This window comes from Callospermophilus lateralis, chromosome 10, assembly GCF_048772815.1.
Source record: "Callospermophilus lateralis isolate mCalLat2 chromosome 10, mCalLat2.hap1, whole genome shotgun sequence".
NCBI lineage: Eukaryota > Metazoa > Chordata > Mammalia > Rodentia > Sciuridae > Callospermophilus > Callospermophilus lateralis.
Genome location: NC_135314.1, coordinates 1861544 through 1885306, shown reverse-complemented (window position 1 = coordinate 1885306; position 23763 = coordinate 1861544). Strand labels below are relative to the sequence as shown.

The 23763-nt window shown below is 64.9% G+C and overlaps 1 protein-coding gene across 1 annotated transcript; it reads left to right on the top strand.

The window, feature by feature from the left end:
• The first annotated feature begins 354 nt into the window (after positions 1–354).
• Positions 355–23329, top strand: Pfkl (phosphofructokinase, liver type). The gene is made up of 22 exons (XM_076867135.2): positions 355–521; positions 5354–5427; positions 8643–8720; positions 9380–9569; positions 10089–10254; positions 10681–10725; positions 10884–10992; positions 13059–13154; positions 13977–14069; positions 15677–15802; positions 16666–16730; positions 17405–17468; positions 18720–18866; positions 19206–19276; positions 19774–19861; positions 20340–20492; positions 21365–21529; positions 21708–21769; positions 21859–21970; positions 22258–22357; positions 22447–22552; positions 22865–23329. Exons 1-22 carry the CDS (start codon positions 437–439, stop codon positions 23010–23012), a joined length of 2343 nt encoding a protein of 780 aa, XP_076723250.2. The 5' UTR covers positions 355–436; the 3' UTR covers positions 23013–23329.
• Positions 23330–23763: the final 434 nt, after the last annotated feature.

Genomic DNA, 23763 nt, shown 5'->3' with positions numbered 1-23763 from the left:
GAGGCTCTGGCACAGCGACGCAGGGAGCGCTTAAAAGCGCGAGCGTTTGTTAAAGGGCACCGGTTTGGAAACCGGCGGCCCATCGGGCCATGGTGGGACCCTGACCCCAGCTGCGGTGTGGTCAGGCACCGAGGGCGCGCCAGAGCGCCCCAGGGACTCCGGGACCGGACAGGCACTCCCGGAGAGCGGCGCGCTGGGGCCCTGCGCCGGCGGGTTCCCCGGCTGCCGCGCTCCGGGCCCATCCCGTCGCCCCACCTGCGGAACTGGGCGGCCGCGTCCCCGCGCCTGTCACTCAGACGTGGCGCTGGGGGCGGGGCCGGGGCGGGCCGGGGCGGGCACACTGGCGCGGGCGGCGCGGGGCGGGGACCGGCTACAGCTACCGGGCACGCAGAGCCGGGCGGGAGCGGAGCGCGGGTCCTGCGTCTCGGCCGCCGCCATGGCCACCGTGGACCTGGAGAAGTTGCGGATGTCGGGGGCCGGCAAGGCCATCGGTGTGCTGACCAGCGGCGGCGACGCGCAAGGTGGGCGGCGGAGCGAGGGCCTGTGGCCGGGGGAAGCGGGGTGCCCACCCTCTCGGGGCTCCCCCGGAGCGCCCATCTCCCCTCGCTCTGGGGTCTGGGGACACTGGGCCAGCTTGGCCTCCGCTCCGGGCGCCCGCCTCTGGGTCCCGGTCCCTGGACTCCGCCCCGACGCGCCCTGGGTCGCCCGCGTACGTGCCGCGGGCCACGGGCCTCCTGGCGCCCCGCCCTCGCCCGCCCCGGTCCACTCTGGCCCCGGGGGTGTGTCCGCGCAGCCGGCCGGGCCGGGACCCATGCGTGGATCGCAGAGCAGTGGCCTTGGCCCCCTGTAGCCACCGGCTCTCAGCCGCCTCTTCTGGGCAACACGTGTCAGGCCTCTGTCCCCCAGAAGCCACGTGGAGCGGTGGTCTTTGAGTGGCCCATGGGGCCCGGCCCAGCCTGGAGCCCGAAAGGAGCAGGGACCTGTGTCCCCAGCCGCTCCCAGCTGCCTTCGCGGGCTGCCACCCTGACAGCACCTCCGCCTCCTGGTTCCTCCCTCCACCCTTTGACTTGGGGCCTGGCGGGGGAAGAGGGCAGCTGTCGGGAGGGGAGCTTTGGGGGCTTTGGGATGCTTCTTATCCAAGTCCTCTTCTCACCTGCTGGGTTTAAGACAGGCCCCAGATGGTGCCCCGGTCTGTAGGGTCCGCCTGGCCTGGGAGGGCTCCGTAAGTGCACCCTACTCTTGGCCTGGGGTAGAGGGGCATGTCTGTGCTCCCTCAGTCCCTCTCCTGGTGGACTGGTCCTGCTCTGACTTCTGGTTTCCAGTTGTCTAAGTGGCCAGTGTGTCCCCTGTGGAACGCGGCCACTTGGCAGCACCACCCACCCTAGTCCTCAGGAGAGAGGAGAGGCCTTAAGGAGGTGGTGGGCTGGGAGGGGCTGCAGTGGGCCTGGTCTGTTTCCTTCTGGAGAGTTCAGAAGGGGCAGACACACGCCCTCCTGATGCTCAGTCCTGATGGCTTATCCCCCACCAGGAGCTGGGGAAGAGGGGCGAAAACAGATTCTATCAGGACACAGTCCAGGAAGGTGGAAGTCTTGCTGGTGAGACAGACTGGGGGCTCAGGTGGAGCTTAGGGCCTGGCCCAGGCTGCCGGTCAGTGTGCCCTTCTGCCGGTGACTTGAGGGTGTTTGCTCCTGGGCAGTGGTGGCTTCCTGGGTGAGGAGACCGTGAGCTTGGAGGGGCCCTCGAGAAGCATCATCCCGTAAAGGTCAGCAGTGGGAAAGGCCCAGAGGGCGGTGGACAGACGCACTGTGGGACGGCTGGACTTACCTACCTGTCAGAGAGAGCATGGTGAAGCCCCCAGTCCTACCGGAGGTCTCCACTGGAGCTTGTCTGCAGAAAGGAGGCAGCAGAACCTGAGTCAGGAAGGCCAGCTGGTGGGCGTGCAGGGCCCCTGGGGGTGCCCATCCCTGCACCTTTCCTCAGGAGGGACCTGGTGGGCTGGGCCATCCTCAGGGCTGAGAGTGCAGACATGGGGTTTGTGATGCTGGTGAAGGACCCTGAGACCAAGGTCCCCCGGCCCAGCAGGGGTAGGGCAAAGCCGTCTGCACACGTCCGCTGCCCTGCACGTGCTGCTCGGTGCCTCACACGGAGTGGGCAGTGCTCTCGGACGTAGGGCAGCGCGCCTGTCAGAGCCCCTGCAAGCTGACCCTGCCAGATGCCCGGCAAGTGTCTTCCCCAGCCCCGGAAGCCTTGCTCCTCTTAAGGGGCTCTGGTCTCTGACTTGCAGCCTGGGGACCTGTCTTTCTGGTTGGGCTGGCAGTGAGGGGACTCTACTGCAGGCTCCCCCGGTTCAGAGCTTGGGGCTAATGCAGGGCAGTGGACAGTGATCACTGGATGAGGGGCAGCAGCTGGCATCTGGGCAGAGCAGCGCCTTTTGCTTTGTAAATCCTGAAAAGCCATCTGTCCTGAGGCCCCCCGCCCCCCGCTCAGCACTGCTCCTGTGACCTGCCCTAGACAGTGGCCAGGCTCCACGTTCCCAGTGTGCCCTTGTGTCAGTGCCGGGCTCTCGGCTGCTGGAGAATGGGACCCAGAGCCATCTGGGTGTGCAGGGTGTGCCGGCAGGGAGTGCCTCACCTGGGCAGGGCCTGAGTCCTGGCTGCTCTGAGCTGAGTGGCTCTGTGACCTGACCCAGCACTTCCCTCCAGCCGAGGGTTTTCCTTATTTTAAAGGGGAAGGGGCCTGCCAGGCTTCTTCCAGCCAGCCAGGAAGTCCTGTCCTCATAGCTGTGGTCTCTCCCTTCCTGTTGGCCGGGAGGCGGCAGCCTCGGGACGGCGGTTGCCCAGGGTGTCTGTCTGTGGAGTAAGGGAAGACTTGGAGCAGGCACAGCCCGCCCGACCCCGCCGCCGCTTTGCCCTGGCCCCTCTCATTCCCAGGCCCTTCTAGCCCATGCCCAGTGCTGGGGCGCTGCCTTCCCTGTTGGTCAGTGCGGTCGCTGACTTCCTGTTGGTACCCTGCGGATTGAGTGTCCTGCCCTGTCTTCACATACTGTGCCTGGGGTTTGGGCAACCTGCTCCGGCTGGCCTGCTGACCAACCGGGACTCCGCGGCCTCATCCCAGGATCCCTACCTTGTCCGGGACCTTGTTTTCCCTGGACACAGCCGTGGTGAGGCCGCTTTAGGAGCAAGCTCAGTCCTTGGAGCAGAGAGGGGGCTACTTGTCGGCCGAGGCGGCTCCTGCCTGCCCTTCTGAGGGGGGGGGGTCTGCTGCCCGAAAGCAGGTTAAAGGGAGTTAATACGCGTGTTTTTTTGTCCCCCCCCCCCCATGGATTGAACCCAGGGTGCTTAACCACAGACCCACACCCCCAGCTGCTTTTTTGTTTTATTTTGAGACAGGGTCCCACTAAGTTGCTTAGGGCCTTGCTAAATAGCTGAGGTTGGCCTTGAAGTTGCCATCCTCCTGCCTCAGCCTCCTGAGCCACTGGATCATGGTCGTGTGCCACCACTCCTGGCTAAGTAGGTCTTTTGAAGAGCCAGCTTCTGTGAAGGTTAGGGATCCCTCGCCCTCAGGTGGCCGGCTCCATGGCAACAGCCCTGACCCAGCCAGAGATGAGCCGCACATCACGTGGCTGCCTTGCTCCTCTCCCGAGTGTGGAACACAGTCTGGTTTTGGCTGCTGTTGCCTCTGTCATGAGGGTTTATCTCACAGTGTCCTGAAGTCACTGCAAGCCAGGGGTACGGTCACACTTTACCCTAGCCCAGGCACTTTGCTGTCCCCAGGGCTCCCAAGAAGCCCACTAGGCTGACCAGTGAGCTGCTGACACCAGGCTGGCCTGGCCAGAGTGCATGGGTCCCCCTGGAGCTGGGGTGACCTGAGAGAGATTTGCACTGGGCATGGGGCCTCTGCCCGGCTCCAGCCCCTCGTCCTGTCTGAGCAGCTGGCTCTCTCCTTCTGCTAGAGGGTCTGGACCTCTCTCTGGGGCTGGTGAGGGCTCTGGCTGACCTCCTCTCCCTTGTGTCCCCTGCTCAGTGAGGGCAGAGGGCAGGGGGAACCTGCAGCCCCCTGCCCAGCCTTGGCCCTGACTCCAGGCATTGATCTCCTCAGACAGTGCTCACGTTTGCTGGGGTGCATGGCTTTCTGGGTTTTGGAGTGCTTGCTGCACCCCCTCTTTAACCTTGGTGACCCCACTTCTGTCATCTTGGGATGTGAGACAGTTGATGTGTCTGGCAAGTGTGTAAGCTGTGAGTGCCCGCTGGCCCCTGGGCTCTGCCCACCCTGATGTCTGGGTGCCCCTCCTCCAGCAGCCCTGGCACCGGTGTCTGCTGGGTCTGGAGAGGGCTGCTTGCTGTGCCCTGGGTATGTGAGAGGGGTGTCCAGGTGAGTCTGCTGGCCAGGGGCTTGCTCTCCCCCAGGAACGGGTTTCTCATCTCACCCAGGATGGTGGCCAGTGTGCCGCGGGGGGCCATGGACAGGGAGCAGGCTGTGTGAGGCTCTGCTCAGGGGGCTTCCTTGAGGCCTGGGGGGCATCGCCTCAGAACTGCTCGGTCCTCCAAGCCCTCAAGCCAAGCTGGGACCTCTGGGGCCCCGGGGTAGGCCATGGGTCCTCCTGGGGTCACGGTGCAGACCCACTCCTTTCGAGGGACCTCCTGGATCTTTAGAAGGGCACCCAGCAGAGAAGAACCTCAGGCCTCTAGAGGCTGGGGGCATGGCTCCCCCGGGCACAGGGCCTCTGGGTGTGCACGTGTGCCCGGCTGGTAAGGAGGGGGCAGAGGCTCCTTGGGGGAGAGCAGCGCCACCGAGCTGAGCAACTGCAGACTCGCCGCCCTCTGGGGCCGGGTGGTCTCGCTGCCCCGCTTGCTGTGGGTCTGGGCAGCCTTGAGGCGAACCTGCAGAGGCCTCCTGTGTGCTGCGAGCTCCACCTGGCCCAGGCCACTTCCCCAGTGGAACTCCTGCAGAGCAGAGGGAACGTGGAGGCAGTCCTGGGAGCCCGCTAGGGGACAGGAAGGAGGGGTCATCCGCCCATGTCCTGGCCTGAGACTGTACAGCAGGGGACCCTGCCCTTTCATCCTTGATCCTCGTGGTCAGCGCCTGGATCTGTGGGCCTGCAGGGTGGGGGCTCTGCTAATGGAGCCCAAGGAGCCAATCTTGTCCAAGGTTAGGACTGCAGAGGTTGGGGACACAGCAAGTGGACGGAGGCCAGCGACCCTTGAGCAGCTGTCCCCGGCCTACCGCTCCGTGGGGGTTTTCCTGTGTCACTCCAGGGCTCTGAAGCCCGCCCCAGGCTGGTCTCATCTCGTGGGCCAGGGTCTCCAGTGTCCTGGAGGCTGGACTGATGCGCTTCGCCCCGACTCCCTCACAGGTATGAATGCTGCCGTCAGGGCCGTGACTCGCATGGGCATCTACGTGGGCGCCAAAGTCTTCCTCATCTACGAGGTAGGGCGTGTGCACGGGTGCAGGGCGGCCAGGTGCGCCCTGGGGAAGCAGGGTGGCCAGGTGTCCCCATGAAGCAGGGTGGCCAGGTGTCCCCATGAAGCAGGGTGGCCAGGTGTCCCCATGAAGCAGGGTGGCCAGGTGTGCCCAGGGAAGCAGGGTGGCCAAGTGTCCCCGGGGAAGCAGGGTGGCCAGGTGTGCCCGGGGAAGCAGGGTGGCCAAGTGTGCCCGGGGAAGCAGGGTGGCCAGGTGTCCCCATGAAGCAGGGTGGCCAGGTGTGCCCAGGGAAGCAGGGTGGCCAGGTGTGCCCAGGGAAGCAGGGTGGCCAGGTGTGCCCGGGGAAGCAGGGTGGCCAGGTGTCCCCATGAAGCAGGGTGGCCTAGTGTCCCCATGAAGCAGGGTGGCCAGGTGTGGCCTGGGGAAGCAGGGCCTCTGCGGTTTGGACTGCGGCCTGCTGTATGTGGTCACCTTGGAAGCCCTCAGGTGGCCTGGGCTGGGTGGTGGGGGCTGCCCCTGGTACAGGGTGAGGGCAGTGTGAGGCAGGAAGTAGGGGCCTGGCCAAAGCATCTGCAGGAAGGAGACCTGCCCGAGGTTGGTGGCCTCCTGGTACCCAGGAACCAGCCCACTCCAGGCTCAGTGGCTGCCAGGGGGCTGCCAGGGGTCCTCCTGGGGAGTTGGAGGGGCAGGGGAGCTGGCATTGTTGGTCTTTGTTCAGCCTGGAGGCCTGGCCCTGCCCAGGGGAGTGCTTTCCTGCTGTGAGGCGGCCTCAGTCCCCTTCTGAGGCCCTGTGACCCTGCCCAGTGACCAGCTCAGACAGGCCCTGGAGGGTGAAACCAAGCAACGTCCTTGTTTGTTCTGTCACTAACTGGGATGTTCCTGTGTCTCACCTCCCAGCCCTGTCCTGGGTTTGGGGCTGATCCTGCGGCACACACGGCCCCTGCACGCACACATGCCCTGTCCCTCCCTCCCTCCGGCTCCTTCTTACAGATCTCTGGAATTCCCTGGCTGTCCTGTGGTTTGATGTCACCTGTGGTTATTTTGTTTTCACTGTTTACGCACAATGTAGCCAACCAGCCTGCCCTCTCCCAGGGCCTCCGCCTCGCCCCTCTCTTCTCTGCCCTCTGTTTTTTTTTTTTTTTGTACTGGGGATTGAACCCAGGGGTGCTTCACCTTGGAGCCACATCCTCATCCCTTTTTTGTATTTTATGTAGAGACAGGGTCTCATTGAGTTGCTGAGGCTGGCTTTGAACTCCCGATCCTCCTGTCTCAGCCTCCCAAGCCACTGAGATCACAGGCGTGTGCCACTGTGCCCTTTGTCCTGGCCCCAGCCGTGGCAGGCCACCCCTCTGCTCCACAGGGTGTCTGATGAATGAACACAGTGAGTGGGAGGAGGAACAGGGAGGGGCAGGCCAGCTGACATGGGGCCTGGAGCCTGCATGTCCTGCAGTGGCTTCAGAGCAGATCTGAGTCCTAGGCGTCCAAGGAGCTGGGCAGCGGTGGCCCGTACCCTGGGGACACAGGGCTCCAGGCAGGGAGGCTGGGCTCCAGTCTGTGTGCAGTCCCTTCACCTCCTGGACCCTCAGTTTCTTCTATTAAGTGAGAGATCTAATCCTCCTCTCGGGGTTTAGGGACAGGAGCTAATTCAGAGGCTGCCTGGAGGCTGCACCTGCAGGGGAGGGGAGGGCTGGGGAGTGGGAGTGAGTGGGTCCTGAGAAGGGGCGCCCTCTCTGTGCAGAGACATCTGGGGGCAGGAGTGGGAGGCCCCTCCTGGCTGCCCTGGGGTCTGCAGGGCCTGCCTGCTTGTTCCTCCCCACGGGGCGGGGGCCAGGCTGTGGCCCTGCACTGGCTCTGCCTGACCCCGCTCAGCAGGTCTGTGCCTGCAGCAGCGTCCTGGGCAGGGCCTGGCCTTGCTTTTCACACACATGGCTGGGCCTGGCCTGGCCTGAGCCAGGAAGGTTGCTGCGGGCCCGCGGAGCACGGGTGCCCCCGAGAACCATGTGTTTGAGGCCATGGCAGGGTGGGCAAGAGCCCGCTGGCCTGGCCTACGTGGACTTCAGGGCTGGCGCGAGCTCTCTGCTCTTGCCGTGGTGACCCTCTGTGTCCTGAGCTGAACCATCACTGTGCCCTGGGTGTGAACTGCTCCCCAGGGAGCACTACCTCCCACCCCTTGGCCTCGTCACCCAGCTGGAAAGGCCAGGAGGAGCAGAAGCCACGGCTGAGCTGGGCACCCGAGGCGGGGCTGTGGTGGGCTGCGTCATCCTGGGTCTGGGGTCAGTGGTGGCCCTGGAGGGCCTGGGGGCCACCGGGAGGCCTGCCCTCTCACCCCGTATGTTGTGAAGCATACACACTGCGTCCAGCCCGTACGCGGGACTCCTGCAGACAGAGAAGGGTGGCTGTGGGCAGACTGTGCTTGGCACTCATCTGTCCAGATGGCCAGTGGCAGACGTCGTCAGGGAAATGCAAGTTGGATCTCCTCTGAGGGCTGGTCCGCGGCCAGCGGGTGCAGGACTGGTGCCCCTAGTGCTGTGGGGAGCTGGAGCCCGAGTCCGTACTCATTGGGGCGAGGGACACTCACTTGGGGCACCACGGAACATGCCCCACGTCTGCCCACACGTCCCCAGACTCGCGGGGACCTTCTCAGACACGTGCTTTCCACCTGGAGCACATCTCTGGGACTCCTCAGCAGCCTGGTCCCCACCGCCCCACCGCAGACTTCCCGCCGTTCCTCGGCAGGGCGGGGGTCTTCACACAGGGGCTGGCCCACTAGGAGGGGAGGACGGGGCGGGGCAGCAGGCAGAGGCTTTCTGCCGGGCCTTTCTACCATGTCCACTCCTGGCAAATCTGATCTGTGCCCCCGGAGGCGGGGCGGTGGGTTCCCCGGGGACCTCTGGGTGCTGGTCTCGTCTGTGCCCGCTCTGGGTGCAGTGACGGGTGCTTGGCGTTGGGAATGCGCACCAGGCGGGCTCCTGCTCCATGAGCCTTTGCCAAGTGAATGTTCTCTGCACTGAACCGACTCCCTGGCTGTGTAGACGGGGTTCGGAGCACATGCACATAGCATAGTCCCAAGGCCCTTGGGGTGGCTGGGCCTTGAGGTGGGGACCCTTGGGCCTGCTTCCTGCTGGTGAGGTTTTGGCCATGACCAGCTCCCGTCTCCCAGATGAGGGTGCTGTTGGCTGCTGTGCCACCCTTCTCTCATGCCCGTCCCACTCTGGTTTTAGGGCTACGAGGGCCTCGTGGAAGGAGGTGAGAACATCAAGCCGGCCAACTGGCTCAGCGTCTCCAACATCATCCAGCTGGTGAGGCTTGTGGCTGGGCGGCCCTTCCTGCCCCGTGAGCACGTTGAGCACGTGGGTGCACTCACCCCATCCTGCAGGTGCCCACTCCAGGCTGCCCAGGCCTCCTGGTTGTGTGGTGCTGCCAGGAGTCTGGCTGGAGTCCAGGCCCACCACAGGGGTCTGGACAGGAGGCTCTGGTGCAGACTGGTGGGTGCTGCTGCAGGGCATGGACGCAGCCCAGGAGGCCTCAGGAGTAGCGCAGAGGGGGATGGGTGTGGGGTCCCCACGGCCACGTGGGCAGGGGCACCTGGCCCCAGAGTGCCGTGCACTGCAGCTGTGTGCCAGGGCTGGGGCCCTGAGGTGGGGGGCAGGCCGAAGCTGCCAGCGGGGGCTGCCGAGGTCTGTTCCTCGTGGGCTCGGCCGGCTCCCTGCAGCAATGCACTGTGTGTGTGTGTGAGTGTGTGCGAGTGTGTGCGAGCGTGTGCGAGCATGTGTGGTGCTTCCAGTTTCCAGACCCACCATGCTCTGTGCCCTCCTGCTTGAGAAAGGCCTTGGATGTGGGGACCCTGTCCAGGCTTGGAGATGTCCCTGGACTTGCTGCCCAGTACTCTAGTCCCTCTGGTGCCCCCGGGGACCTCTACCACCTGCCAGCCCACCTGAGGTGCTGCTCTCCTCTGCAGGGCGGCACGGTCATCGGCAGCGCCCGCTGCAAGGCCTTCACCATGCGGGAGGGACGCCTGGCAGCAGCCTACAACCTGGTCCAGCGGGGCATCACCAACCTGTGCGTCATCGGGGGGGACGGCAGCCTCACGGGCGCCAACATCTTCCGCAGCGAGTGGGGCAGCCTGCTGGAGGAGCTGGTGGGGGAAGGTGGGTCTGCGCAGGAGCCGGTGGCCTGGCTCCCCACCTGGCTGCCACCAAGGCAGGACGATCCTAGGTGGTTCCAGATGTAGGGCCGCGTCGGCTGGTGGTGAGGGGTCAGAGTGACCTGAGGTGACCTGGCATCCAGGAGCCGGACAGTGCTGGCTGGCGCTCCAGCACAGCCTGGGCTTCGTGGCAAGTGTGTGATCGGTTCCCGAGAGGTTCTGGCCATGGTGACAGGCTGCCACAGTTGGCAGAAATGCGGATAGAATTAGGGTGACATTAGACACAGTGTCCCAGGTTGCTGCCTAGAAAGTAGCCTCTTGGAGCCTCGCCTGTGCCACTTGGGGGCCCTGGAGCGTGGGCATGGCCGCTCCTTCCACAGGGTATTAGGTGGAGTGTGGTGGGCAGGAGCCCTGCTCCAGGGCACCACCTGGTGCAGACAGCCCCGTCACCCCTCATGGTGGCCAAGGGAACCGGCTGCAGCCGTGTGGACTCAGCCAGGTCTTCCCGCTACTCCTGGCCCAGGTAAGATCTCGGAGACCACGGCCCAGACCTACTCGCACCTGAACATCGCCGGGCTGGTCGGCTCCATTGACAATGACTTCTGCGGCACTGACATGACCATCGGCACCGACTCAGCCCTGCACCGCATCATGGAGGTCATCGACGCCATCACCACCACCGCTCAGAGGTGAGCAAGCCCCACCAACTGGACAGCTCCCGGCCTCCCTGCCCCTCCTGGTAAGGCTGGCCTCCTGGAGACCGCAGGAGTTGGCAGGGCTCAGCTGAGGAGCTGGGGGTCGGGTTCCTACCCTGCCAGGTGGATCTGGGGCCTCAGCAATGTGGCCCAGCCCTGGTGGCTGCTGCCCTTGGGGGTAGTGGCACCTGCAGGGGCTCCTTGGGGTCATATCGGGGACAGCCAGACCCTGGCTTGGCAAGTGGCCTTTGACCTTAGTGCACATCAGACAACTGGACGGAGGCTGTTGGGGAGCCCGGGGTGTCTCTAGCCCTGGGGATGGGGGAGGGCAGTCTCCTTTGCCTGTGCCCCTGTCCAGTCAGGGCCAGTCAGCCTGGCACAGCTCTGCGGCCCTGACACACTGCCCCTTCGTCTCCACAGCCACCAGAGGACCTTCGTGCTGGAGGTGATGGGGCGGCACTGCGGGTGAGGAGGGCTGTCCTGGCCCGCTGGCTGGGGCGGGGACAGCGGGGTGGGCGCGGTACCTCCCGCGGCGTCTGGCATGCCATAGTGCTCATTGCGGCTGTGAGCTAAGAGCACTGGGCAGTGGGGACAGGAGAGGACGGCTGGACCTACTCCCACAGGTACCTGGCTCTGGTGTCGGCGCTGGCCTCGGGGGCCGACTGGCTGTTCATCCCCGAGTCGCCCCCTGAGGATGGCTGGGAGCACTTCATGTGCGAGAGGCTGGGTGAGGTGAGCGGCTGAGGGCCCCCTGCAGCCCTCGATGGCTCTGAGTACCATGTCCTCAGGGGACCCTGGGGCTGTCCATCATGTACTACTGGTTCAACAGCAGCTGTCGGCCCCTCTGGGGTGTGGACACCTGCGTGCACCTGTGGTCCTGCCCCTGGTGGGCAAGGGCTGCAGAGAGGGCACCCTGGCCGCTGTCCTGGGCTCGGCTCTGTGTAGTCAGCAGGGAACGCAGTGACCTGGCTTCCTGGGACAGTGATCATGGGTCTGAGCCACTGCAGCTGAGGATGCGTGTGCAGGGTGCAGCGCAGTCACCCAGGTGGCAGGCTCAGGGTGGCGAGGGGCTGGGGCTGGCCACTCATCCCAGGCCTGTTCTCCCTGCTGAGGGCCCCTGTGGGTGGGTTCTGAGCCGGGGGATGAATGGCCAGGAGTGCCCATGGCGAGTGGGAGCAGGTGCCAGGCATGCAGCCCTGAGCTCCTGCTGCAGGGGGTTCTGGGTAGAATGGGCGACTCTGTCCTGCAGACCCTCAAGGCCCCCCACTGGGACGGCTGACTCTAGTCAGGCTGGGGCGCGTGGTGGGTGGAAGGCCACGGAGCCCCTCCTGCAGCTCCTGCCCAGGCCTGCTGGAGCAGGTGGGCCCAGGGGCACGGAGGTTCTGGCTTTGGCTCTGGTTTCCGGGGTCCAGAGGGTCTGTGTTCTGCGGGGGGCCGGGGGCAGGCTCACAGCTCAGGAGCAGCTGGCTGGCCTGGGGCTGGAGTGTGGCGGCTTCCCCCCCATTCACTGTGGCTCCTCCTCCCTCCGACTGTGCAGCCCTGCCCGGGGCAGTGGAGCCGCTGAAGGTCATGGTCCAGCTTCTGGAACCTTCCCCAGTAGAGGCAGAGCCCCTGGGTGGAGCCCTCCCAGGCTGGCTGCAGTGAGGAGCAGGGCTGGCCCTTGTGGCCACAGCTCCTCTGCTCACTTGGCTCAGTGGCCTGGATCTGGGCTCTGCAGCCTCCTGCCTGGTAGGAGGCACCTGGGCCTCTCGTGGGCACCTGCTCCCTCTGAGTGCAGGTGCTTCTCGCCTTGCCCACCACCCGAGCCTTAAGGGAGAGAGAGGGAGGCCCCGGCTCTTGGATCTGCCCGCATCCCTGTCCTCTCTGAGCCCCCTGTACCAGCACTGCCTCCCCCGGGCAGTCCTCCCACCTGCGACCCCAGCTGACTGCACCCAGGCCGCACATGAGCTGCTCCGACCTGTCTCCATGTCTGAGGCTCTGGGGGCCCCTGTGGACCTGGGGGTTCACAGGTCAGAGCAAATCACAGGACGTCACTGAGGAGAGAAGGCGTACAGAGCACTTTGAACTTGTCAGGGAGCTGTGTGACCATGAGCACTGTCACTGTCCCGTGGAGCAAGGCTTGGTGTGGGGTGTTCAGGGCATCGTGGGCCCCATGTGCCATCTTTGGCCTGCCCAGTGGCTTCAGGGTGCAGTATCCAGGGAGCCCTGTCTGGTGGTCAGCTCTATGAGGTCACCCATCTAAGGATGAGAACACAGGCTTAGAGGGGATCTGAGTGTGCCAGGCTGGCCACCGGGGATCTGGCTCAGTGACTGGGGAGGGCACTGTTCCTATGGGTTCCTCTGTCCTCCTTGCAGATGGCCCTGCCCAGGCCCTGGGACTAGAAGGCCTCACCTGTAGCATGTGCTGTGGCCCTGGCCACAGGTCCTTCCCCACCCCACCTCCGCCCTGTGTTCCCTCCTCCCAGGAGGGTGCTGGGGTCCCCCTCCCCTGCCCAGCCTCCTGCCCCGTGTCCCTCCCCCCAGGAGGGTGCTGGGGTCCCCCTCCCCCACCCCGCCTCCTGCCCCATGTTCCCTCCCCCCAGGAGGGTGCTGGGGTCCGTGGGCCCTGACTCAGCTTTCCCTCTGCACCCCAGGCCTCCTTTCAGGTCCTGCAGAGCTGGGGGAGGGTCTGCCCTGGCTCACAGGGGTTGAGTGTACCGAGTCCTGGTGCAGGACCTAGACCCCAGGGCAGCTCCAGGGGCCAGGGCCATGTTCGGTGGCTTTGCCAGTGGGTGAAGCCTGGGGTGTCTCTGACTCAGACTCGGAGCCGGGGGTCCCGGCTGAACATCATCATCATTGCGGAGGGCGCCATCGACCGCAACGGGAAGCCCATCTCGTCCAGCTATGTGAAGGACGTGAGTGTGCAGATGCCCTGGGGTGGGCCCGGCCTGGGGAGGGGAGGGTGGGGACGGGTCACGGGGTCAGAGTGCTCCTGTCTGCACTCCTCCAGGGCTCTCACTGGGTCCCCACCCTTGCTCTGTGGGGACAGCTGTCTGGGCCTGGACTGGCTTCCTCCTAGGCATCCTCGACCCTGGTGATGCCAGGTCAGGATGGCAGCCGGCTTCTCCCAGAGAAGCCCTGGCCTGACCCTGGGCACTGTCCGTCTCCGTGTTGGAAGCCCCTGTTCTCTGGGTTCCAGTCTGGGTTCCATCCAGGACGAGTTCTCTACAGGGCTGGGCCCCCAGCACCCCAGGGACAGCCCAGCTCCATCTCAGTGACAGAGTGCCCCTTGCCCCATGCTGGATTCGCAGCTGGACACCCCTGCCCCATGAGGAGGAGCCTTCCTATGACCCCTGCCCAGGGCTCCCCTTGTTGGAGCATGGTCCTGGCCCTTGTGCCCCCTCCTTGGGCTCCTACTGGGTGACCGTGTCCCCTTGCACTGTACCAAGGGCCCACCTGCTGTGGATTCCTCTGTCCCCATTCCCAGGGCCACAAGTCCAGGGCTGCGGTGTGCAAGCACGTCCCATGAAAGTGCACTCGAACTTCTGTACACACCCACACGCACACCTGGGAAATCTCACCTGTGCACATTCACACGACCCCCAGCTCAGACGCAGCATCCTGGCTGCCCTGCAGGCTCTGAGGCTGGGCAGGGGTGAGCTCCGGGCCAGGCCAGTGGAGCGGAGGGCAGCGGGTGGCACAGGAGCCCATGGCCCCCCATCTCTCCCCACAACCAGCTGGTGGTCCAGAGGCTGGGCTTCGACACACGAGTGACCGTGCTGGGCCATGTGCAGCGAGGAGGGACGCCCTCAGCCTTCGACCGTGTCCTGGTAGGTGGGCGTCGCCCTGGCTGGGTGAGCGGTTGCACGGGTGTGGGGTGAGTGGTGTGCAGTGACGGTGACGTGCTGGTCGTGCGGTCAGCATCTCTCTGCTGCCCGTCCTCCCTGGGGTGAAGGCTCAGCTCCCTGTCTCTGCAGAACTTGGGCCTGGGGTCCAGAGGCCCCACCCTGCCTGTGTCTCCTTGCCAGTGCCCTCTGCACTGCACACGTTGGTAGTCGGGGCTGCAGACCCCCTTGGTGGCTGTGGGCAGGTTCCTGGGGGCGGGGGGAGTGGGGGTGAGCAGAGAGGGGCGTGACTGGTGGCCTCTGGTGGTTTTGGCCTCTCTGGGTTTGCTGTCAGTGGTGCTGATTACGGCTGAGTCTCGGCTCCTCCTCTGAGCAGTCATGCTGGAGTCAAGTGGAGCCAGGCCTGGGGCCAGGAAGGCCCCTGGGTGGCAAAGAGCCTGCACGTGAGGGCTGGTCACCCTGGCAGGGGACCAGGCAGACCCAGGCTGGTTTGAGACTGCATGATGCTGTGGCCTGGCCCAGTGCTGCTCTGAGCCTTCCCAGAAGAATGTCCGTGTGTGGGCTCCGCCTGGGCCTGCCAAAGACCTGGATGGGACTCACTGACCCTCGGAGGGGTCTCGCTGACCTGGCCAGGCCTCCGCTGCCCCCTACACAATGCATCAGGTGCACATCCAAGACCCCACAAGGGGCCTGGGACTGGGCCAAGCCAGCCCCCACCCAGCTTGATGGGGGAGTGCAGCACCAAGAATAGGGAGACGCAGGGGTCCCTCCCTATCTGGAGGTCACAGACTAGCTGGCCTGTGTGTGGACACTGGTGGAAGACACGATGCCTGAATCAGACAAAGGACAGTGCATCATTCACATCTGTGGCCGCCCCCAGAGTCTCCATGCTTCTGGGCTGGTCCTGAGCCTGTGTCCCCACTGGTGACATGAGGAGCACCAGGTGACACCTCCATGTAGTGGGAACCTGAATCTCAGCCGTGGCCTGCCAGCTGCTCCTGAGGCAGCCACCATTGCTTTTCTGGGACTGTCCCCTAATGTCCTGGAAAAGACAGTCCAGAGTAATGAGCAGGTGGGCCTTGCTGGCAAGAAGCACAGAATCCCAGGAGGCTAACTGGCCGCCTCCCAGTGCCCAGTAACTGCCCAGGGGGACCTGCCACCTGTGGTCATGGAGCCGGTGGTGCCTGCTTGGGCCCTGGCTGGCGCTCCTTGGCTGTGCCAGGACCTGCAGTCAGGGCTGGCCCCAGCGGGCAGTTCTGGACATTGTAGTCCCCGTGCTCACCACCTGCACCCGCAGCAGGACGGTGGGCTCAAGGAGTTCTGTGGGGGAGGCACCTGGAGATGCCTCCAGCCCTCCCCTGCTGCCCCGGGGCGAGGCCAGGCCCTCCTGGCAGGACTGTGGGAGGCCTGTGAAGTGGTGGCCGACAGCTGTTGTGGATGCTGGCCACCATGTTCTAGAGGCTGGCCGAGTGGGGCTGAAGCTGAGGTGTGTGCGTCTGCAGAGGGCAGCCGTGCAGGCTGGGCAGAGCAGATGGGCAGGGGAGCTGCCGTGAAGGTGGGCTGCACCAGCCTGAGTACCCCTCTCTGCACAGAGCAGCAAGATGGGCGTGGAGGCCGTGATGGCGCTGCTGGAGGCCACGCCCGACACGCCAGCCTGCGTGGTCAGCCTCTCGGGGAACCAGCCCGTGCGGCTGCCCCTCATGGAGTGTGTGCAGGTGGTGAGTACCAGCCCCTCCCTGCATAACGCCGCCCTCAGGCCAGTGCCACCTGCCCTGCCCTGCCCTCCTCCAACATTACTGGTGTGTCGGGTGGGTGGCTCTGCCATGCTGTCCCCCCAGTGCAGCACGGGCCTCATGAGGGAGGGCCACAGTGGTGGGGGAGAGGCGTGGGCACAGCCCGGGTGAGACAGCCCAAGAGGGGCGTCAGCTGCAGGGGACCTGGGGTTGGTGAGGAGCCAAAGTCCCTCAGTGGCCTTGGCTGACCTTAGAAGCTCAGTGGGACGTGTGTTTGGTTTAGAATGGGAGGGACAGGGACGAGGAGGAGCAGGGAGGGACGAGGAGGAGCAGGGAGGCAGTGGAACGGTGGGTACAGGTCCAACAGGGGACATTGCTGTGGCTGGAGCAGGGATCCAGGAGAGGGTGGGAGTTGAGGCTGAGGGGTTGTGAGGTCAGGATTGAGACCGGCTCTGCCCTGGGACCTGCAGGGAAGGGAGGGCCGCAGGTGGGCACGGGACTGGCGTCCTGATGCTCTCTCTTCCTGGAGGACCTGCTGTGACTCCAGGGCCCTGCTTCAGCACATGCTGGCCGTGGTCATGGGTCTGGGGCTCTGTTCCCAGGGCTCTGGCCCAGGACCCTGGGGTCTGAGGCAGTGCAAGGCTTGGGCTGCCCGTGCTGGGGGAGGACAGGTGGCTGGGTCAGGCACCGGGGGAGCTCCCATGGCTGCGATTTTGCCCCTGCTGAGGGACCTACCGGACTAGGGCTGGGAGAGGATGGTGGGGGATCTTCCTGCGGGAGCCACGGGGTGGGCTGTGGCCGTGAGGGCGCGCAGGGCCTCCGACAGCCTGTGCTTTTGCTTCTTTAAGACAAAGGAAGTGCAGAAAGCCATGGATGACCGGAGGTTTGACGAGGCCATCCAGCTGCGTGGCAGGTGAGGGCGCTGCTCGCTCAGCCCACGGTGGGGGCTGGCATGGGCTGTGCTCAGCTGCAGAGGTGGGCTCTGCGGGCGCTCACCTGGGGTCCCTCAGCATTCTTCAGGGAGCCTAGCTGGGGGACCTGGGGGGGCACTGGGTCTGCAGTGAAGAAGCTGGCTGGGGTGGACGTGGGTCTCGGTGGCCAGGACAGAACCTGTTGGACATGCGTGGCATTGCTGAAGGGCAGACCTGGGGTGGGCTACCAATGCAGAGAGGTTCCAGCTGGCTTGGTACATCATGGTGGGTGGGCTGATGGGACAGCAAAGGCCAGCAGCTGTGTGGACTCCGGTCCTTGGCGGTGTGAATGCCCCTCTCCGGCAGGCGTCCCGGCCACTCTGCCTGTGCAGCTCTGACTGCCCCTTGCTGTGCTCCTGCTCCTGCCGGGGCTGCACAGGCTGGAGGCTTTGCTGGTCACGACCCTGTGTGTGCTGGGGACTGAGCCTGCTGTCGAGGGCACCAGCCGGAGTGTGACCACCGGGAAGCCACGCTGCGCAGTCTGGCTGCCTTGTGGCTGTGCCGGGTCCCCGCAGAGCCCCAGGGCGTGTGCCTGACCAGCTTTGCTGGCGGAGCCGTGGCCTGCACTGCGTGGTGGCGTGGCTGGGGCTGAGCTGCATGACCCGCTTCCTTCCAGGAGCTTTGAGAACAACTGGAACATCTACAAACTGCTTGCCCACCAGAAGCTCTCCAAGGAGAAGGTGAGCCGAAGGAGCAGAGCTGGCCCTGTTGCTTCAGAGGCCCTCAGCCGACCGGCTGCGTGTCTCCCCGCCCTGCAGCCTGGGGTCCTCGAGCTGGGGCTGGCCACCGGCTGCGTGCCTCCCCACCCTGCAGCCTGGGGTCCTCGAGCTGAGGCTGGCCAAGTTGACCTGTGGAGCCCTTCTCCGCTGCCTGGGGTCTGAGCAGCAAGGGGTCTTAGGTTTGGCTCTGCTTGTGGGCACAGGTGCCAGTGGGACCAGCAGGTCCCACAGCCAAGCCTGGGCCACAGTGCAGAGTCCAGGGACCCCACTGCAGAGTGGGCTGGTTCTTGTCACTCGGCACAGGGCACAAAGTGGCCCATGATGTAACACTGAGAGGACAGCACCAGCAGGCACAGAGCCTCAGATTAAGGGGTGTTACAGACTCAGGGTGACAAAGGGCTAATTTCTTTGTCCCAGGATCAAGGAGGGGCTACCCACACACTTCACAGTGGGTTCTGGCTCATAGGCCTCTTGGAGGTGGCCACATTGGTGCCAGAGGCTGGGTGGGCTCCAGAGGCTGTGCAGCCTGGCCAGGGTGCCCACTGTCCCACCTCAGCCATCTCTCCAGTGCTCCTGCAGCCTCCTGGTGCCCACAGCATGTCTGGTGGAGCCATGTGGTCTCTCTGCCCCTCCCGGGACCTGGCTGGTGCATGACCCCCTCTGGGGGCAGCAGGCTGGTCGGTGGCAGGAACCACAGTCGGGCCACGCTGCCCTTAGGAGTTGGCGGCTGCAGAGCCAGGTGTACTGAGGCGCTAGGTGCGCACTGGGTGCAGAGGTGGTGCGGGAGGGCGGTGCAGGCGTGCTGTGTGTGACACTGACACCCGACTTGCATTTCGGGTGTGCAGGGTTGACTGCAGCAGCCAGTGGAGCTGGTCACTCAGAGTGGCTGCTGGGGGGCAGGACGGCCGCAGCCCCCTTCCCCACACCCCTTGGCCCTGCCCTCAGAATGGGCCGTTGCCTGCAACCTTACCTCTGCTTACGCCCCGATGCTGCCCCAGGAGCCCTGCTGGGTGCCAGCGGCCACTCCCCTTGCTGGGGACAGCACTGTGTGCTGGTTGTACCGTGTCTTCTGGGGTCTTTCTCAGCGTCTTTTGGAATTAGGACAGATGTGTGCTGCTCCAGGGGAGCTGGCAGAGTGGACAGCGCTTGCCTTCGCTCACTCCCTGTCCAGCTTTGTGTCTCATGCTCTGGTCCTGTCCCTTCTCTCTGCAGACCAACTTCTCCCTGGCCATCCTGAATGTGGGGGCCCCGGCAGCCGGCATGAACGCAGCTGTGCGCTCTGCAGTGCGGACTGGCATTTCCCATGGCCACACGGTGTACGTGGTGCATGACGGCTTTGAAGGCCTGGCCAAGGGCCAGGTGGGTGTGTTGCTGAGGGCGGGGGCTGGGGCCCAGCACTGCACCTGCTGTAGTTGGGTCTTGTTTGCCCTTTGTGGCCCATCCCTCAACTACTTAGATGGACTTGGGGGGCTCTTGACATGCAAACCTCAGAGTGGCCCAGTACAGGGGCCAGCTGTCAGGTTGAAGCTGAGGGACTGTCCACTTAGCCTTGCCAGCCAGGCCTGGAGATCCCACCCTGGCTGTGTGGCAGTGGCCAGTGTGGCATGGCCTTTGTTCCTGGGCACAGGCCTGCCTTGCTGAGAAGGAGCTGGGAGACTCCACTCCCCTGAACCTGTACCCCACCCCCCCACCTGCCAGGTGCAAGAAGTGGGCTGGCATGATGTGGCTGGCTGGCTGGGACGCGGTGGCTCTATGCTGGGGACCAAGAGGTGAGCTGCCAGCACTGGGCAGTGGGAGGGGAGAGCCAGGGACAGTCTCCAGGGTCACAGAGGACACCAGCCCTGCAGTCCTAGGAGCAAGCCCCGTTGGCAGCTCTGGGTCAGCTCCGGGCTGGGGCCTCCTGGCCTGAGCTCAGCTGTGGCTGGCTGTGCAGAGGAGCTGCAGTGGGCGCTGCGTGGGAGTGGGCTGGAGCAGGGGCGCCTGTGCCTCTTTCTGGGGTCTGGCCTCTCCTGGCTTTATCACCAGGCATGCCAGCTGTGGCTGTGGTCTCCATCCCAGGGTCTGGGGGTCTCAGGATGATAAACGGGTGCCCAGGCCACTCATGGCCACCTTCCACATCTGTGTCCCTGCACGGAGCTCACTGTCTCAGGGAGGGGTGTTTCAGTGACTGATCATGGACTCTGGGATGGCCGAGGCATGAGCTTCCTGGGGTCAGACTGTGGACATGAGTCCTTGGACGCACATGTCCACATGGCATCTGCTGCAGGACCCTGCCCAAGGCCCACCTGGAGGCCATTGTGGAGAATCTCCGCACCTACAACATCCATGCCCTGCTGGTCATCGGGGGCTTTGAGGTAAGGGCTGCCCTGCCCAGAGTCCTGAGTGGGGCTCTCCTGTTTCAGGCCACTTGAGCAGCCCTGCCCACACACCTGGTGGAAGTGCTGCCTCAGGTCACCCTGCTGGTGGTGGGAGGGTCAGGGTGCTTACTGTGGGGTTGGGGCTGGGGCGCTTATGGACTCCTGAAGGCTTCCGCGGTTCAGACGGCCCTGGGCTGGCGAGGAGGAGAGGGGAGCCTGGGGAGCATGCGAGGTGTCCCTGAATGATAAGCCAGCAGGGGGTGGATGTGGGCTCCGCAGCTCTACGGGAGCCCTCTGGTCCTCAGCGGAACGCGGCTTCCCTGGAAGCTGCCGCGGGATGAGGCCAGGCAATGGGAGACCGCAGAGGCCCTGGCCTTCCTGGCCTCCGTGCCCAGCCACACGCAGGTCACACAGGTCAGGGAGGAGGGTGAACCCGCACGCAGCGCACCCCTCTCCCCTCCCGCCTCGCCCGCAGGCCTATGAGGGGGTGCTGCAGCTGGTGGAGGCGCGCGGGCGCTACGAGGAGCTGTGCATCGTCATGTGCGTCATCCCCGCCACCATCAGCAACAACGTGCCCGGCACGGACTTCAGCCTGGGCTCTGACACGGCCGTCAACGCCGCCATGGAGGTGCGGGGGCGGGGTCCCGGGGTCCTGCCCACTGTGCCCCTCCTGGGGGTGACGCCCCTCCACTGCGGACCTGCCCTGGCCCTCCTCACCACCCTCACGGTGTGGGCTGCCGGGCGCGGGCGCTGGGCATGTGGGTGAGTGCTCTGCTGCCCAGCCCCCGCTCCCCGCGCCCCTGGGCCTCGCCCTCAGGCCCTCACAGGGCACCTCCCGTTGGCTCTTGATGCACACCTGGGCTTCACCTTGGCCCAGACCCCAAGAAACTTCCTGTATTGTCCTGTCTCCCTTTAAACATTTTTTTTCCTTGAATTTTCCCTTCCTTTCTTTTTTGGTACCAGGGATTGAACCAGGAGCACTTACCCACTGAGCCATGTTCCCAGCCCTTTGTTTTGCTGAGTTGCTTAGGGCCTCACTAAGTTGCTGAGGCTTTGAACTTTCCATCCTTCTGCCTCAGCCTCCCGAGTCACCGAGGATCTCCTTTCCAAACTCCCAACGCCTCGTGGTTGGCATTAAGCATCACGCATCACCATCCCACCTGTTTCTAGCGTGACCCCGAGTGGCAGATTGTGACCCTGGCCCAACCCTGGGAGTCTGATGCCACATCCCCAACCCCACCCACGGGATGCTGGTGACACTGCCTTCCTGGCACAACCAGAAATGTCCCCAAGCCACTGTGCACTGTCCCTTGAGAGTAGACTCGTCCCAGCTGCCAGTCCCTGGTCCTGCCCCCGCCTGGCTGTGGTGAGGTGCTATGAGCATGAGCTGCAGAGCTGCTGCCTCCTGGCCCCTGTCCCTAGGGTCCCTGCAGTGTGGCAGCCTGTGGCCCACCAGGGAGGGTGGGGACCCGGACCCCAACAATCCCTTTGACCCCCCAGAGCTGTGATCGCATCAAACAGTCGGCCTCAGGGACCAAGCGCCGCGTGTTCATTGTGGAGACCATGGGGGGCTACTGTGGCTACCTGGCCACTGTGACGGGCATTGCTGTGGGCGCTGACGCTGCCTACGTCTTCGAAGACCCTTTCAACATCCACGACCTGAAGGTGAGCCTGCCCACTGCGGCTGCAGAGTGCCAGGGGTCCACCCAGGCCCTCCTGAGATGCAGGCCTCAGCATCCCTGCCTCACTTTCCACCGGGGGCATCCAGGCCCTGCTGACCCCTGCCCATGGGCTGGTCTGCAATATGTCCACCTCACCCTGGGCCCATCCCTGTCCTCCCCAGGCCAACGTGGAACACATGACGGAGAAGATGAAGACGGACATCCAGAGGGGCCTGGTGCTACGGTGAGCTGCCCCAGGGCAATGGGCACCCGCCTGGGGGGCTGTGGACAGGGTGGGGCTGGCAGGACCGACGGCCGCCCTGTGCCCCCCAGGAATGAGAAGTGTCATGAGCACTACACCACGGAGTTCCTCTACAACCTCTACTCCTCCGAGGGCAAGGGCGTCTTCGACTGCAGGACCAACGTCCTGGGCCACCTGCAGCAGGTCTGTGCAGGGCTGGGGCTCCCAGGGGACACTGGCTTCCCCTCCACTCACGGTGGCCCTCAGGCCAGTGGACGCGAGGCTTGGGGGCCACCCACTGCCGGCTCCTGGGCTGGACTTTGAGGCCCTCCAGGCAGTGGGCACAGGTGTGGACAACGCAGAGGCAGGGGGCTGGGGTGGTCAGGCTCAGTGGGGCCTGGTGGCCTGGATGTGTGGAGGTGTGTGCCACCGGGGAACCCATCTGCATGGAGTCTCTTCTCCGGCCTGGCCAGCACCTTGTCTGTTTCCAGGGTGGTGCTCCAACCCCCTTTGACCGGAACTATGGGACCAAGCTGGGGGTGAAGGCCATGCTCTGGATGTCAGAGAAGCTGCGCGCTGTTTACCGCAAGGGTAGGTGGGGCGGCCCTGAGGCCCGGCCTTGCCCTTGGGGAGGCCCCGGCTGCACCCAGCCTGCGGCCAGCACGTGCCTTTGTCCACAGGACGGGTGTTTGCCAATGCCCCAGACTCAGCCTGTGTGATTGGCCTGCGGAAGAAGGCGGTGGCCTTCAGTCCAGTCACCGAGCTCAGGAAAGACACTGACTTCGAGTGAGTCCCCCAGAGCCACGTGGAGAAGGGTGAACCGGGGCCAGACCTGCCTAGGGCAGGTGTGCCAGCCTGGCCCCTGCAAACCCTGACCCTGTGGGCTGCCTCATTCCCACCCAGGTCCTGAGCAGGCCATGGTACGGGCCTCACGTCCAGCACAGAGTGGGGAGGGGGAGACGGCAGGCTGGTCAGGCTGAGGCCTTGGCACCCGACCTCTGCATGTACCAGCCCCAGATGTCACTTGGGGCAGTGGCCTTTGAGAGGAGGGCATGGGGTTGGGCCCAGCTCCCTGGTCAACCGTGGCCTCTGACCCAGGCACCGCATGCCGCGGGAACAGTGGTGGCTGAGCCTGCGGCTGATGCTGAAGATGCTGGCGCACTACCGCATCAACATGGCCTCCTACGTGTCGGGGGAGCTGGAGCACGTCACCCGCCGCACCCTGAGCATCGACAAGGGCTTCTGAGGCCTGCCTACCACCTGCTGTGCCCACACAGTCAGGCCCAGTGGGTCTGCTCTGCTGGCTCTGGGGCCCTCTTGGCCTCTCCAGCCCCCGGTCAGGCCTCGGGGCAGGCTGCCTCCAGGACGCAGCACCCTGGCGCCCGCCTCCTCACCCGGGCCCAGTGTGCACAGCCAGCCCTTACCCTCACCAGCCGGCTGGTCACTGGCACCCGTCTTCCTGCTCCCGTGTACCTCACTGGCCTGCATCTGCCTATGCTACCATTGTGGCTGAGCAACACTGCCACCTTTTCTAAAAATAAAGTCACCCACTGTGGAGTCTGATCAGCCCCCGGAAAGCATGTCTCACGGAATGTCTGAGGGTGTGGACAGGACCTGGTTAGGCCCCCAAGGTCATGGGGCCTCACAGCCCCAGGGCTGAGCCAGGACCCAGGAACAAGGGCCCCACCCACAGTTTTCTTCAGAATCAGCTGGAGAGTGACTGTCCCCAGGGCCACCATCCCGATCCGAGTTCCTCCCTAGCCCTGCCCCCGGGACAGAAGGGGCTGCAGCCTTACCCTGGTCAGCAGTTTCTGACCCATGTAGCCCCCACCCCTGACCTTAAATGGTCGCCTAGACTCGGCCTATGCTGAGGTCCAGCCCTGCAGCTGCTGCGGGGTGGGGCTGGGGTGCATCACCACTGGGGGCCGGTCATCCCACCAGGAGTCTGGGAGGCGGCTGCAGCCCTGCCCCTCCTGGAGGCTGTGGGGGATATACAC